The sequence below is a fragment of the Narcine bancroftii genome, chromosome 4 (genome assembly GCF_036971445.1).
Source record: "Narcine bancroftii isolate sNarBan1 chromosome 4, sNarBan1.hap1, whole genome shotgun sequence".
Taxonomy (NCBI): Eukaryota; Metazoa; Chordata; class Chondrichthyes; order Torpediniformes; family Narcinidae; genus Narcine; species Narcine bancroftii.
In genome coordinates, this window is record NC_091472.1 from 255,096,111 (window position 1) to 255,112,913 (window position 16,803).

The 16,803-nt window shown below is 41.4% G+C and overlaps 1 protein-coding gene and 1 long non-coding RNA gene across 3 annotated transcripts in view; one reads left to right on the forward strand and one right to left on the reverse strand.

Annotated features, from left to right (window-relative positions):
* The window catches only part of LOC138761882 (galectin-8-like), a 28,229-nt gene extending 23,743 nt beyond the window's left edge, over nt 1-4,486 (reverse strand). The window contains exon 1 of one of the 2 annotated variants that reach the window (XM_069934785.1): nt 4,301-4,486. In XM_069934785.1, the coding sequence (XP_069790886.1) occupies nt 4,301-4,327 (27 nt within the window). In that variant the 5' untranslated portion in view covers nt 4,328-4,486. The remainder of the gene's footprint in view (nt 1-4,300) is intronic. The other variant, XM_069934784.1, reaches the window with a different exon arrangement.
* The window catches only part of LOC138761883 (uncharacterized), a 76,454-nt gene that overhangs the window by 17,577 nt on the left and 42,074 nt on the right, over nt 1-16,803 (forward strand). The gene's annotated exons all lie outside the window — the stretch shown is intronic.

Genomic DNA, 16,803 nt, shown 5'->3' on the forward strand with positions numbered 1-16,803 from the left:
ATCTTCACCTGTGTGCCTGAAAAGGTACAGAACTTCACTTTAACTCAACAGTTAAATACTAAAAGGCAACATCAAATCAAAGACAGTTAGGGCAGTATCATCATGCAGCTAGTAAAGCTCATGCCTGACTGGGTTCAATCCTGATCTATATTGTCCCCATGGAGTTTGCATGTTCTCCCTGTAACCACGTGGGTTGTTCTGGGTTCTCTATTTCCTCCAGCATCCCAAAAATGTGCATTGATGGGTAAATTAGCTACTTATGGAAGAATGAAGGACTCACTTCTGTGCTGTGCAAATTGGTTATCTTAAAATTGTCCTTAAAAGTACAGATGCATGGTTGAAACTGTCAGAGGGTTGCTATTGGTAATGTGGGGAGAATAAAACTGGCCAGGTTACCATCAGGGCAGATGATACAAAAGTTGGAGGTGTTGTGGATGATGCAAATATTGCAAATTCCATTTTGTGAGCAGATTTCTTGTCACATTTTTCTTTGTTGGTGTATTTGAAAAATTGGTATATATGAAAAATTGATGCATTGTGGACCACAACTCTTGTATGGAAGTGAGCTGCATCTGTTGTCCTTTCAATGTTGTCAGCAGCCTAATGAGCCTTTAACCTTACTCAAGTGTTTCCTTTGCTTAGTGACCCCATCATATCATCACACAGACATTAAACATATAGAAACCCACCATATAGAGACTTGGGGTCCTCTGATGCTACTGCAGGACTTGTAGATTCCCTCTGGACTGTCTTAAAATTGCAAAATTGGAATTCAACTATATGCAAAATTTGGGCATAGTCTGCAGATCAGAAGGCTGCATGTTCGAATCACGTCAGGGTCCCCACTTGTAACAGCACTGATTTACCACAGCTTACAAATAAAGAATATACTCACTCATTTCTTTCAGCACACCATGAAGTTGACTTTCTTTTTATTATTCATTAGACACAACATTGCATTCTTAAACTCTCCATACACCACCCAGCTGAACTCCTCTGACCTTCTCATTAGCTCACTACCACATGGGTGACACTTTTACTCTCCTATCCCTGCATCTGAGATTCATCACCCTTATACTGACGCTTAATACAGCCATGCCTGTGCATCGCTTACGCCATCAGTAGCAGCTGGCATCACTCCCGACGAAGGTAAGTAGGTGACTGTGGCAAATGTTGTCATAGACTACAATAGGATATAGATGGATGCAGAGCATAAAAACATAAAGTTGATCCACTTTGGTAGACTGGACCTGAACCTATAAGGTTAATGGCAGAATTACGAGTGTGGAGGAATGGAGAGATCTTTGGGTCCAAGTCCATTGATGCATTAAGGGTGATTAAGAGCTGGCCTTCAGTCGTTGGGTGGATAAAGTTCAAGAGTTGAGGTAATGTTGCAGTTCTATGGAATGTTCTGTTCTGGCCGTCTCATTATAGGAAGGATGTGGAAGTTTCAGAGAGGGTGCTGAAGAGATGTACCAAGATACTTCCTGGATTGGAGAATATCTCTTAAGGTTAAGGGAGCTAGGGCTTTTCTCCTTAGAGCAATGGAAAATGGGAGATGACTTAATAAAGATGAGGTGCAGAGTGCATCTGAGCCAGTATCTTTTTTTCAAGGGCAGGACATTTGTTTAAGGTGAATGAAGGTAAATTTAGGGAAGATGTCAGAAGTAATTTTTTTTTTAAAAACACTATGGAAAGTACCTGAAATGCACTTCCAGGGGGGTTCTGGTTACAGCTGACACCACTGAGACATTTTTTTAAACAAAAGCTTAAAAAAAAATGGGGGATTATGAAATGTAAGGGGTGGGGATGGGGGAAGACAAGGATTACATTGATCATGGATTAAATTTATATAGGTTTACACAATACTGTGGTCGAAGGGTCTGCATTGTGTTATTTTGTGTTGCCTTTTAATCAGTCTTTTAGGCAGCGTGTTCTTAATCAAAACATGCTACCCAAGAAATATTCTCAACAGCTGGTCTCTTTTTTAATGAACTTTGATTCAGGCAACAAACCCTCCTGTCTCTCCCAGACTACGCTATCATGACTGAGTGCTTACCTTGGCACCCTTTTGGCTGGGAGTTTGCTGTGCGTGAGCCTCCAATAAATGCTGACGCTGATTTCAAACTAATTCGCACAATATGAAATGCTTTAAGTAGCTGTAATACTTTGACAAAGCTATCCAATGATCTTCTAAAAAGAGGCCAAGCAGGGGTCCAAGAAGGAATTGGATCAGATACAATGCAAGCAGATCAGACCTCCCCTCAAAGCATGCAAGCAAACCCACCAGGTTGGTCTATCAAATACTATTTTTATTAGGCCAGTGGTTCTCAACCTTTTTCTACATACATACCACTTTAAATAATCCCTATGCCATCAGTGCTCTGTGATTAGTAAGGGATTGCTTGAGGTGGTATATGAGTGGGAAGGGAAGGTTGAGAATCAATGCTCTAGACCCAATTGTCACTGAAATATTTTGCTTGAGAAAAATTGTTATTGGCCCATTTCCTTTGGAGTTATGAAACTGCACATAATGAGTCAATTAGGTCCGATTGAAATAGTGGTTTTCAAACTTTTTCCACCCACATACCACCTTAAGTAATCCCTTACTAAACACAGAGCACCTATGGCAAAGGGAATACTTAAAGTGGTATGTGAGTGGAAAGAAAAAGGTTGAGAACCACTGTGTTAGGGCACCTGTACATGAATGTGTGCATATATGAGTACAGCAAAGGCCCTTTGGCCCAGTATGTCTGAACTGACAATAATACCAATCTACATTCTCATGATCCATACCCCTGTCTCCATCTAAATGTCCTTTATTGTTTTTGTATCTGCTTCCACCATTTCTTGTAATAGAAACTTGCTTTCTAAATCACCTTTGAACTTTCACCCGCTCAACTTAAATCTATGCCTCCTAGTATCTGACATTTCACCCCAGACTACCCACTCTGTCTGTGCATCTCACAAACTCATCCCCTCCCCCAAGCTTCTGACACACCAAAGAATCAACCCATATTTATCTGACTTCTCATCACAGGGTGGCATGGTTAGTGCAGCAGTTAGCACAATGCTGTTACAGCACCAGTGATTGGGGTGCAAATCTGGCGCTGTCTCTTAGGAGTTTGTACATTCTTCCTGTGTTCTGTATCTGTGTGAGCTCCTCCAGGAGGTCCGGTTTGCTCCCACCATTTAAAAATGTACGGTGATTGTAGGTTAATTGGGTGTAATTTGGGTGGCATGGGCTCATGGGTCAGAAGGACCCATTACCATGCTGTATTTCTATAATACAGTTCTTAACTCTCTTAACTCACAAAAACCAAGTACAAAAAAAAGATTAGAAAAATCCAGAAAGATATGTGGTATGCATGCATACAAATACACTAAATCAAGAAAACAGGCATGTATACATACAATCAAGGCTATATGAAGAAAATATGTAAGAGTGTACACACAATAAATAGTTAGAAAACAGTATTTCTACACAGCTACACAAAACATTCAGCAGGTCAGCATCTAAGGAGAAAAAACAGATTTAATGCTTCAGGCCCCAGACTCTTCCTCAATGACCTGAACTGGTAAGTCTGTTCCTCCAAACCCACCCTGTGTTTTCTGCTTCAGATTTCCACCATCTGTCTGACACAAAGGTACAGTCGATATGAATTGTACCCTTGAATATTATGAACTTACATTATAATTTATAGAGGCATTTTAATTTATGAGGGGTCTAGACAGAGTAAATGCAAAAAAGTCTTTTTTTTCCACTGAGGGGAGGTGAGATACAAACCAGAGGACATGTTTAAAGGGTGAAGGGGGAAAGGTGGGAGTGTGGAATGAGACCCACCAGGCCTCGATGACTTTGATGGTGGCATTTGCATGGATATGAATGTAGCTTCCTGTGAGGGAAGAAGCAAAATGGTTAATTAATGCAGGTCATTTGAGCCTGCATCTGACACAGCTGAAGTGGTGGATGCAGGCTCAATTTTAACATTGAAGAAGTTGGAGAGGTACATGGATTGAAGGGCTATGGACTGGGTGCAGAACAGTGGGACCAGGCAGAATAATAGTTTGGCACAGACTAGACAGGCCTGTTTCTGTACTGTAATGTTCCATTTTGATGCATATCTAAGCTATAATATTATGTGGCTAACACTTAAATGTTATGTTTGAACCAGTACGCGCATTGAAACTAGATCTACTAAACACACATTTGACATTGAAAGTAAATGTATTGCATCTAATGATGGGTGTGCTTCTAGTTAGGTCTAATTAAAATGTTGATACCAAACTATCAACGCACTGGGCGGTGGAGCTTGAGGAGGTCCATTCTGCGTTGGAACCGGAACGGCGGCGGTGCTGAGGCCAGCGGGGTGTTAATGGGCGACGGCAGTGCTGAGGCCAGCCGTCAGGGCGTGGGAGGGGGTTGCGGAGCGCGAGACGGTTAACGCGCGCAGCGGAGGTGCTGAAGCCGGTGGGCGGTTAACGCGCGAGGCGACGGTACTGGGGGCGGCTGGCGAGGAAACCCGTGAGGTTTGCCCTTCGCTCCACCAGGTCCGTTCGCGCATGCCTCCTTACGTTCCATTCCCTGCTTCCGATTGGCTCGCTGGCTCCGCGTGCTGACTTTTCCCGCCTTCCCCTCCAACTGACGAGCGCTAGTTGCGCGCGGACTTGAATCTCTTGCCTTTCCTTCCATCGTTCTTGAAACCAACAGTCTCCTCGCCAGTCATCAGCAATAAAACTCCGAGAGGAAAGTGCATGAAGAAAACAGTCTTGATTGGATCAACCACGTTGTTCATCCAACTCCGTCTCCTGGACAGTTCAGTGTCAAATGTAATGACATTGGACATCAACGATGGCATGCAGATAATCAGATATAGGCTTCTCTGGATGAATTGCCAACTGAGCCAGGTTAATGCTTACAGATGTCTGGCCACGTAATCAGTCTGCTGAAAGAAAGGGCTGAAGGCTGAATTGGAGCTACCACACTCAATGACCTTGGAAGTGGGATTAGCATGGACGAACGTGGCTGACCTGCTTTCTGTGGGGGCCTGAAGCAAAATGGTTAGCGTTGACCAGTCAAGAACTTCCTTGGTGAATGGAGCTGTACTGCAATACCTGGAATAGGAAGCAGACATTCCTCTTGGAAGAACATAAGAAATCGGAGCAGGCCATCTGGCCTCTCGAGCCCGCTCTTCCATTCAGTGTAATCATGGCTGATCTGATGACAGACTCTATTTATGAAGAATTGTGTATGCTTCATTAACCACTTTCTCACTTTAAATAGCTTCAACGTCTGCCAGGATCCTTGCATTCCTGCACCCCTTGTGAAAAAAACTCTCTGTTACCCTGCCCCTCTTTGTTCTTAACAAAATACATCGCCTCACATGAAGCCAAAACTGCCAAGTATCTTCTCACACCACCAGGCAATTTACATCCTCAAGCAATTTATCAATGTACTCATAGCAAGTTTTGTGACATCTGCATGCTTAAAAATTGTGTCATGTACCCTTAGGTCAATTAATATCAATCAAAAGAACCAAAAGCTGTGACACCATCCTTGGGAATAGCACTATTGCATTCTTCAAGTTCAAAATACAACTATTATCTGACTTACATAAACAACTTCATATCCATGCCATCAATGTTCTTTATAGTGTACTTTAAATTTACTGATGCTTGATCCCAGAAGACCAAGTGGACCACATTGACTGCTTTAATTTCATTGACTCTATTCATCTCATGTCAAATCAGTGAAAGACTATTTCTTTTTCAATTTTTTAATTAATTTTAAGGAAATAATACCAGATACATATAAAGTTCAGGTAAAAGTAAATTAAAATTACAGATAGTGAACAATGGTAAACAAGATACATATCCATGTTGTCAATAAAAAAAGAAAAAAAAACTATAATGTAATTTCTAATCCTGTTGCGAAGTATTCTATATTGAGCTACTATAGACATCCGTGTACATGTTGTGAAATCGCTGTAAACATTGTTGAGTTGATGTATATCCCTGGGAAGTCGATGTACACATTGGAATCTAGTGGAAGACAGACATCTCCAGGCTTGTATGTTGAGCTTATATACTGCTTCTGTCTCATGGACCAGTAAAAAAAAATCTGTGTTGAATGCAGGTTAATTTCCCACATTTTCCACAGCACGTCCACCATTTTGGGAGCCAGTTTGCTTGCTAGTAAGTGGGTCACCATATGACCCCTCTTCCCCCCCCCCCCCCCAAGAATTGGAAACCCTGCTGTGGACCACCAAAGTCTGTATATTTTTTGTTTGGGCTGCCTTCCTCTCCATCGAGGCTCCTGAACCACAACTTGTGTGACAGGGTATTTAGAGGTGGCTTGGGAGGAATTGCTAAAGCAGCTTGTGCACAGACACATTTTGAACACAGAATTTTTGTAGGACTCTTGCAGAGTGCGTTTTGCAGAAAGCAACAAATTAACAATGGCAGGAGCTTGCCTGGGAGAGCATGTGATCTTTGCAGGCAAGGGACAGAACAGCTTTGCTCTCAGAAAGGGAGGGGGTGAGAGAGGAGACACTATCTGTTCCAGAGGGACAAACTGGCAAACTTTGAAAGGCTGCCTGGTGAAAGGAGCAGACTGGAGGTCTGAAAGGTGACCTGAAAGAAAGAGGATCATCTGGAGAACTCTTAAGGGGGAAAGTACCATCAGCAAGACTGAGAAGGAATCAGTTGCGGATGTCCTGGAAAAGGAATCTCTCTCTGAAAATCAGCAAGAACCCTCCTGAGTGGTAACCATTTGCCTGTTAAGCACCAAAGACTGGTGAACTTTGTTAATGCAAAGTTCTGTGCACAATACAAGAATTGCCTGCAACCAGTGAGATTGGACTGTGATCCAAAGAACTTTTCTAATCTTAAATATACGTTTCATACACCTGTGCTTAGTATTGGAGGTGGGATTAAGTGGGTTAGGTAGGTTAAATAATAATTTAAATTTTAATTATGTTTTCTTGTTCAATTATAATTAAAAACTACTTCTGTTTAAGTAACCCTGTGTTATGGTGCATATCTACTGCTGCTGGTTTTTGGGGGTCTTCTAGACTCTGTAACAATTGAAAGAGCTTCCTCTTTATCTTTGATGTCCAAAATGTACATCAAACCTTTGCATCTTAGTATCTTGAAAGGATTCTCATACAGACACTGAAATGGTGTTCGGTGTGCTCATTTCTGTACAAGAACATACTTGCAGTTTTGGACCTGGCCTGACCACGTTGAGATGTCGGTATGGGCACTAAAGAACTGAGCTTTTTGCATAGCTTGCTTAGGACCGCTGCAGGCATCTCCTCCTATCCTCGTAAGTCTGATACTAATTTTCCTGGAACCATCAGGGTCATGCCATAGACCAGCTCTGCCGATGAGGCACCTATATCATCTGTAGGTGCAGTTCATATGCCCGAGAGTTCCCACGGCAATTTGACAATCCAGATAGGTCCCGACAGATGTGCTGTAAGGGCTGATTTCAAATGCCCATGGAACCTTTCTACTAGTCCATTGGATTGTGGGTGGTTATTCAGTTGTGTGGTGCATCTTGGTTCCAAGCAGGGTGGCCATTAGGCTTGATGAGAATTCAGCACCCCATCAGATGTGATGACAGACCGAAACATGCTATCGAGGTGGAAATGAGGGCACTGGCACAGATATCATGTACCCTTAGGCCTGGAAAGAAGGGGGAATTGGCACGAAGCCTGCTTGATATCAAGAATCTGGAACAATCTTTGGGATTGGAATCAGTTACATGAACTTGAATAAGATGATTAACTATGGGGAAGTTCAGCTGGGGGGGGGGGGGTGTGTGTGTGGATGTCTCTGATACTTTCAAAAGTCACCTGCCACTAGTGGGGTTATCCAAACCCAGTTAATTGGGGAGTTATTGCTGTAGTTTTGAGAAGTTTTTTTAATGTATTTTTTTTTAAGGTTTTTTTGTGTTTTTATAAAAGGGAAGTTTTTTTGTTTAAACAAAGGGAGCCTTTTTTTATAATTGTTGACTCTGAGTTTTGAGAAGTTTTTTTTAGTTAAATATGACTAATTTGAATTTTGCAACTTTTAATGTATAGGGTCTTAATAACCCAATTAAGCGTGTGTTAGCTTATATTAAAAAAGATGAAGGTGGATATTGCTTTTTTACAAGAAACACATTTAACTGAGAAAGAACATTTGAAATTGAAAAGAGATTAGGTAGGTCATGTGATTGCCTCTTCTTTTAATTCCAAAGTGCAAGGAGTGGTGATGTTGTTTCATAAGAAGATACCGTTTGAACTGGAATCATTTTCTGAAATAGTTGGTAGAGTTTTAACAGTAAATTGTAAGATTTTTGCAGAATCATGGACGTTATTGAATGTTTTATGCACCCAATGTAGATGATGAGCAATTTATATCTGAAACTTTTTTAACATTTAACCAGGCTAATTAAAATATATTAATTGGAGGAGATTTTAACTGTGTCTTGGATCTGCTATTGGATAAAACTCCAAAAAGTGTAAAGAAATTTAAAATGGCTGTTCAGTTAGTGTCTTTGATGAAGGATTTGAATTTGGTGGAAATTTGGAGAAGGTTAAATCCACAGAGAAAAGATTTTTCTTTTTATTCATCAAGACATGATTACTTTTCTAGAATAGATTTGTTTTTAGTATCAGCACATTTTCAAGCTCGAATTATTCAGGCTGAATTTAAGAGTAGGACTGTGTCCGATCATTCTATGCTATTCCTATCTTGTGCCGGTTCTGAAGTTATGCAGTCACCTGACCAATGGAGATTTATTGAAAAAACCTGAGTTCATTATCTATATTAAAGAAAAAATTGCTTCTTTTCTAATTATAAATACTAAATCAGTGCAGAATTATTTTATTTTATGGGATGCTTTCAAAGCATATTTATGGGGTCAAATTATTACCTATTCAGCAAAAGTTAAGAAACAATATTTGGCAGAAGGCTTGACGTTGGAGAAACAGATAACTAATTGGAAAAGGACTTCCAAAAAAATACTACTGAAGATAAAAAGCCGGTATTGACTAAGTTGAAACTTCATTATAATACATTGAATTAACCGCTCAAACTGATATGTTTGCAAAGGTCTAAACAGCATTATTATGAATTAGGGGATAGAGCCCATAACGTATTAGCTTGGCAGTTGAAAACTGAACAAGTTTCGAGGACTATTAATGCTGTTAAAAAGAATTCAATAGTTACGTATAAACCTCAAGAAATTAATGACAATTTTATTTATTTTATCAAAAATTATATACTTCTGAAGGGGTTCAAGATGATGGTTCTATTGAATCCTTTTTATCTGCTTTGGATTTGCCAGTTTTAGGAGAAGATGAAGTGAAAGAGTTGGAGTCTCCATTTACAGATGTTTGGCTATGCCAAATGGGAAATCTCCTGGAGATGATGGGTTTACTGTAGAGTTTTAAGGTGTTTTATGAAGATTTTTCTCCTGTATTTATGGAGGTACTTCAACAAATAACAGATGAGCAATCATTACCTGACTCTTTTTCAAGAGCGATAATTACAGTAATTCCAAAGAAAGACAGAGATCTGTTGAATGTAGCTTCATATCAACCAATTTCTTTATTAAATGTTTCTTTCTTTGGCTTGGCTTCGCGGACGAAGATTTATGGAGGGGGTAAAAAGTCCACGTCAGCTGCAGACTCGTTTGTGGCTGACAAATCCGATGCGGGACAGGCAGACACGATTGCAGCGGTTGCAGGGGAAAATTGGTTGGTTGGGGATGGGTGTTGGGTTTTTCCTCCTTTGCCTTTTGTCAGTGAGGTAGGCTCTGCGGTCTTCTTCAAAGGAGGTTGCTGCCCGCCGCCAAACTGTGAGGCGCCAAGATGCACGGTTTGAGGCGATATCAGCCCACTGGCGGTGGTCAATGTGGCAGGCACCAAGAGATTTTTTTAGGCAGTCCTTGTACCTTTTCTTTGGTGCACCTCTGTCACGGTGGCCAGTGGAGAGCTCGCCATATAACACGATCTTGGGAAGGCGATGGTCCTCCATTCTGGAGACGTGACCCATCCAGCGCAGCTGGATCTTCAGCAGCGTGGACTCGATGCTGTCGACCTCTGCCATCTCGAGTACTTCGACGTTAGGGATGTAAGCGCTCCAATGGATGTTGAGGATGGAGCGGAGACAACGCTGGTGGAAGCGTTCTAGGAGCCGTAGGTGGTGCCGGTAGAGGACCCATGATTCGGAGCCGAACAGGAGTGTGGGTATGACAACGGCTCTGTATACGCTTATCTTTGTGAGGTTTTTCAGTTGGTTGTTTTTCCAGACTCTTTTGTGTAGTCTTCCAAAGGCGCTATTTGCCTTGGCGAGTCTGTTGTCTATCTCATTGTCGATCCTTGCATCTGATGAAATGGTGCAGCCGAGATAGGTAAACTGGTTGACCGTTTTGAGTTTTGTGTGCCCGATGGAGATGTGGGGGGGCTGGTAATCATGGTGGGGAGCTGGCTGATGGAGGACCTCAGTTTTCTTCAGGCTGACTTCCAGGCCAAACATTTTGGCAGTTTCCGCAAAGCAGGACGTCAAGCGCTGAAGAGCTGGCTCTGAATGGGCAACTAAAGCAGCATCGTCTGCAAAGAGTAGTTCACGGACAAGTTTCTCTTGTGTCTTGGTGTGAGCTTGCAGGCGCCTCAGATTGAAGAGACTGCCATCCGTGCAGTACCGGATGTAAACAGCGTCTTCATTGTTGGGGTCTTTCATGGCTTGGTTCAGCATCATGCTGAAGAAGATTGAAAAGAGGGTTGGTGCCAGAACACATCCTTGCTTCACGCCATTGTTAATGGAGAAGGGTTCAGAGAGCTCATTGCTGTATCTGACCCTACCTTGTTGGTTTTCGTGCAGTTGGATAAGTTGGATAAATGTAGACTATAAAATAATAGCTAAAATATTGGCAAATAGACTTGCTAAGCATTTATCTTACTTGATACATGCTGACCAAGCAGGTTTTTATTAAGAATAGGAATGCTTTGGATAATATTCTTAGATTGATTACTTTGATCAATGCGTTGAGGCAGCAGCCCAACCAACCAATGATTGTTGCACTTGATGTGGAAAAAGCATTTGATAGGGTTGAATGGAATTTTTTATTTAAAGTTTTAGAAAAATGTAATTTTGGACCCTTTTTTACTTGTTGGGTTAAGGCATTATATAAAAATCCAGTTGCTAGGGCGGTGACGAATGGCCAAACTTCCTCGTCATTTAAACTATCACGTTCAACATGTCAAGGTTGTCCATTATTACCAGCCCTATTTGCATTGGTCAAGGAACCATTAGCTCAAGCAATTAGGCAAAATACTAATATTAAAGGGATAAAAGTTGCAGAAGAGGAATATAAGATTAATTTATTTGCCGATGATGTAATTATATATTTAACACATCCAGTACAATCTTCGAAACGTTTGCAAAAGTGTTTGGAGCAATATGGAGTATTGTATGGGTAAAAAGTAAATTTGGATAAGTGTGAAATATTACCAATCTCAGGTGGTGATTATAATGAGTGTAAACAGATTACAAAATTGCAATGGTCTGATAAGATTAAATATTTAGGGGTAATTGTTGATGTAGATTATCAGTCTCTATATAAATTAAATTATGTACCATTATTGAAGAAGATTAAAGTGGATTTGAATAAATGGAAAGATATTCCATTAACACTAATGGACCTGGTAAATTGTATTAAGATGAATATCTTTCCACATATTCACTATCTTTTTCAATAGATGTTCACTTCCATGTTCATATCCATGTTCACTTCCAAAATTATTTTTTCAGGATTTGAATATGGGGGTAAGGACATTTTTATGGAAAGGAAAGTTAGCTGGAATAGCATTACAGAAACTGACTTGGAAATATACCTTAGGAGGACTTCAATTGCCTCATTTTCAAAATTATTATGAGGCTGCACAATTAAAATTTGTTAATAGTATGTTAGATATTACACAACTGCCTAGCTGGGCTAAAATCGAGTTAGCTTGTATTTGAGTTTCAGGTTCATCAATTTATATTTAAGTGGAATTCTTCTTTATTATAGGGATATAATATGCCTATTTTAAAACATTTATTAGGGATTTGGACTCAAAAGAATTATAGGTTCGAGGGGTAAGATTTTGATCCAAACTCCATTATATCAAAATAGGGTTATTCCTTTATCAATGAATAATATGTATCTAAAGACTTGGGACTCTGAAGGTGTAAAGGTGATTGAGAATTGTTTTGAAGAAGGACAGTTTCTTTCTTTTAATTAATTGACTTAGGGAAAAATTTGGAATACCATTAATTTCTTTATTTGTGTATTATCAAGTCCAAGCTTTGGTAAGGGATAATTTTGGAAGAGAAATGAAGCTACCTGAATTAACAAACATTGTGTTTTTGATTCTGCATACGTTAAAAAAGGATTTTATTTCTGATATGTATGCTTTGTTACAAGATAGTATGAATAGACCAAATTTAAATAAATCTAGACATAAATGGGAAGAAGATATACCTCAGGAGGATTGGGAAGTTATGTGTCAAGATGGGGTGACTAAATTACTTAATGTAAGATGTAGTTTAGTTAATTATAATTTTTTACATCAGCTATATTTGACTCCTGAGAAATTGAAAAGATACGGATTTAGTAATTCGGATTTATGTTTTAGATGTGGATTACTTATTGGAACATTTTTACACGCAGTTTGGCTTTGTGATAAAGCTCAACCATTTTAGGAAAAAAATTAAAAATTAATTTAAGATTAAATTGCCATTAGACCCAGAATTTTTTTTACTGGGTTATATTGTATCTTTGACTGGTTTGGGGTTGGACAAATTCCAGATAGCACCCCAATTGGGAGTGGTGGCTCCTTCAATGGCGACTTTCACAATAAAACCTCCAGAACCCTTTGACTTCTCAAAGCCACTGGAGTGGGAGAAGTGGATAAGGAGATACAAATGCTTCAGACTGGCAAGTAATTTAAATAATTCCTCTAAAGCTAACCAGGTGAATACACTGGTATACTGCATGGGGGATGAGACTAACAATGTGCTACAAGGCCTAGACTTAATGGGCGTGCAGCGGCAGCAGTACGATGCAGTACGGAAAGGGTTCAATTATTATTTTGTGCCTAAGAAGAATGCAATTTACGAATGGGTGAAATTTAATAAGACTGCAGCAACCTGCAGAGTCAGTAGATGCGTTCATTACAGCCTTGTATGGACTAGCAGAGAACTGTGAATATGGAGATTCATCACTGTTGGAGAGGATGCAACTAGGCAACTCATTAAAGCAGTCACAATGGCTAGACAGTCAGAGGTGATAAAGCAACAGCAAACTGACTTATGAGAAATGTGTGCAAGTAAACGAGCAGTAGACGCAGTGCAATTTAAGAGAGGAGGACAGCAGAAGTCTAAAGGCAAAGGGCAGATACCAGGACAGCAAAAAGTTAAAACAATACGCAGAGCAAAGAAGAGCACAATACCTGCCCCAAATGTGGAAAACTACCGTTGCACCCAGCATTTCAGTGCCCAGTCAGGAGTGCAGAATGAAATAACTGCAGCAAATGAGGACACCCACATGGTGAATGAGGTAGCGGAGGATGTGGACAGATTGTTCCTCGGAGAAATAGGATCAGGCGAGGAGCCCTGGATGGCCGGTATTAATGTAGGAGGCAACAAAGTGACCTTCAAAATCGACGCAGGGGGTGATGTTACAGCCATTCCCGAGCAGGTGTTCAAAAGAGTTATACCCGGAGATGGCAAGCTAGGAAAAACACAGAAGTCATTTTATGGTCTGGAGGGAGTGAAATTAATGGTCCTGGGATCAGCAAAAGAAACTCTCTCATACAGAGAGAGGAGCACCACAGAAGAAGTGTATGTGGTGAGAGATTTACAAGCGGCGCTGTTGAGCAGACCAGCTTTGGTGAGACTCCAGCTAGTGGCCAGATTGGATGCCCTAGATCAGAAGACGGTCAAGAAGGCATACCCCAAACTTTGCGATGGACTCGGGCTAGTACAGAAGCCATATGTCATTAAACTCCAGTCTGATGTGAAACCATTTTCATTGAAAGTACCTCGAGAGAGCTTGAAAGAATGGAGCAGCTTGGAGTTATCAGACGCAAGGAGGAGCCTACAGAGCAGTGTTGCAGCCTAGTGGTAGCACCAAAAAAGAATAAGGAAAATGTTTGCATTTGTATGGAGTTGATATCCTTGAATGGATCAGTGTGCAAAGAAATGTTTATACTTCCTTCAGTGGATCAAATCCTAGGCATGCTCATTGGTGCACAATATTTTACCAAGTTGGATGTGAACATGGGATTTTAGCAAATTCCTTTATCCAAAGAATCAGCTCTCTACACAACATTCATCACACCATTGGAACCTTACTATTTCAACTGCCTACCCTTTGGTATTTTCTCTGCCCCTGAGCACTTCCAGAACAAAATGGTGACTGAGGTTACCACAGGCCTGGAAGGAGTTGTCTGCCACATGGACGATATCGTCATTTGGGGGGACCATAAAGGACCTACACAATGCAAGGGTCTATGCAGTCCTAAAATGAGCAGAATGTGGCAGTGTAGTCATGAGTCAGCAGTGTGAACAGTAGTGGCCTGAGCACACAGCCCTGAGGTGCTCCAGTGCTCACTCTGATGGTACCATCCCGGTAGACCCAGTTGTAGTCTTTCAGTCAAGATGTCAGAATCCAGATGCAAAGTCCCAGTGAGGAAAGTTTATCCACCAGCCTTAGATAAGATCATGTTGAAACCTGAACTGAAGTCAATGAACTCTAGTTGGGTCAGGACAGAGTGGAAGCTCAAGGCTATGGCATCATCCATGGACTGATTTGGATGGTGGGCAAACTAGAAAGGACCTTGTCACTAGAAGGTGCAATTTGATGCATTCCATTACCAGTTCCTCAAAGCATGATGGTCAAGGTGAGTGCCACAGGACAGAAGTCATTTAGTCCAGAACCGTCGCTCTCTTGGGCACTGAGGTGATGATGACTTCTTTGAATCCTGCAGGGACAGTGGGCTGCTGTGGTGAGATGTTGAAGATGTCTATTAGGACCTCCAGCAGCTGGGCCACACAGACCCTCAGCACCTGACCAGGTATGATATCTGGTCCTGCTGACTTGCATGTGTTCACCTGGATAGGATCCTCCTCACCTAAGCCATGGCTATGTAGGGTGAGAGGAGGCTTTATTTGGTGTAATTTTGTTTTTCTCATAAAATTATGTATAGGTTTTCATCCTGTCAGGAAGGGAGGCATCCTTGTCATTGACCCGAGAGTTGACTTTTAATCAGTTATGGTTTGAATTCCCTACCACATGTTTCTGGTGTCTGTATATTCTCTGTGTGTACTTTGCCTTCCTGATTCCCCGGAAGAATTCATCCCTTGCTGATCTAATTACCGTCTTGTCACCTGGCCTGAAGGCAGGATCACGAACTCTGATCAATGAACAAATCTCTACATCTAGCCATGGCTACTAGTTTGCCCTGGCTGTGTAGCATTTAATTACCATAACATCCTCATTGCGCTTGCCTGTGTAGCTAGTCACTGAGCTCATATTGTCATCAATGTTTAGGTGGTCATTGTAGGTGGCCACCTCCTTGAATTCACTCCAGATTGTGGTTTCAAAGCAGTTCTGCAGAGTTATTGTGCTTCCTCTGGTCATGTCCTGTTCTTCCTGTGAACTGGTTTGACTCATTTTTAACCAGTGGTCCATATGCAGGAATTAGGAGAATGGGTCTGAGGTCCAAGTTTCCAGAGTATGAAAAATAATAACAAATAAAGTTGATTAGATTTATTGTTGTTTTAAAAAAACATTGACTGATTTTGAGGCTTCATAAGAGTCAAATGGATCATGTATGGGCCAGTTCACTTTTACGTACTGGTTTACAACCTCTTTGGCGTCACCAGATGTTTTAGCTGTCAGCCTGCAGGGAACAGTTTGAAATTCCTTTCAAAAGTTATTGGTGGAGCAGAAGCATAGACCAGAGACCAGGCCTTTTTTCAGCATGGGCTGAAGAGAAACAAATGATGTTTACATAACAAAAGCACCAGCAATTAGTGATCTCCGGCTTGACATTTAATGGCATCACCATTGTTGAATTCCCCACCATCGATATCCTGTGGGTCACCATTACCAGAAACTCAGCTAGATCAGCCACATAATTAGTCTTGGGAGACCAGGCTTTCCACCAACATGTATTACAAACCCCCTAACTCCAAAACTAACTGGACTACACTTTCTCATACTCTGTCTCCTGCAAGGATTCCATCCCCCTTCTCTCAATTTCTCCATCTCTGCCACATCCGTTCCCAAGATGAGGTCTTCCAGCCCAGCTCTTCTGAAATGTCTGCCGCCTTCAACAAACGTGGCTTTCCCACCACCACCATCAACTCAGCCCTCATCTGCATCTTCTCCATTTCCCACTCATTTGCCCTGGCCCCCTCTGCCCCCAGACACAACAAACATAGAATCTCCCTCATCCTTACCAGCCTCCTCATCCAACTGCTGGAATTTCTGGCACTTACTACAGGATCCCACCACCAGAAACATTTTTCCTTCTTCTCCCTTCTCTGTCTTCTGCAGGGACTGCTCCATCCATGATTTCCTTGTGCACTCATCCCTCCCTACCTATTCCTCCCCTTGGCTCCTTTCCCTGTAGCCATAGGAGGTACAACACTTGCACCTACACCTCCTCCCTCACCACAATCTGAGGCCCCAAACAGGCCTTTCAAGTGAAGCAACACTTCACACATATCCACAGGACTAATTTACTGCATCTGGTGCTC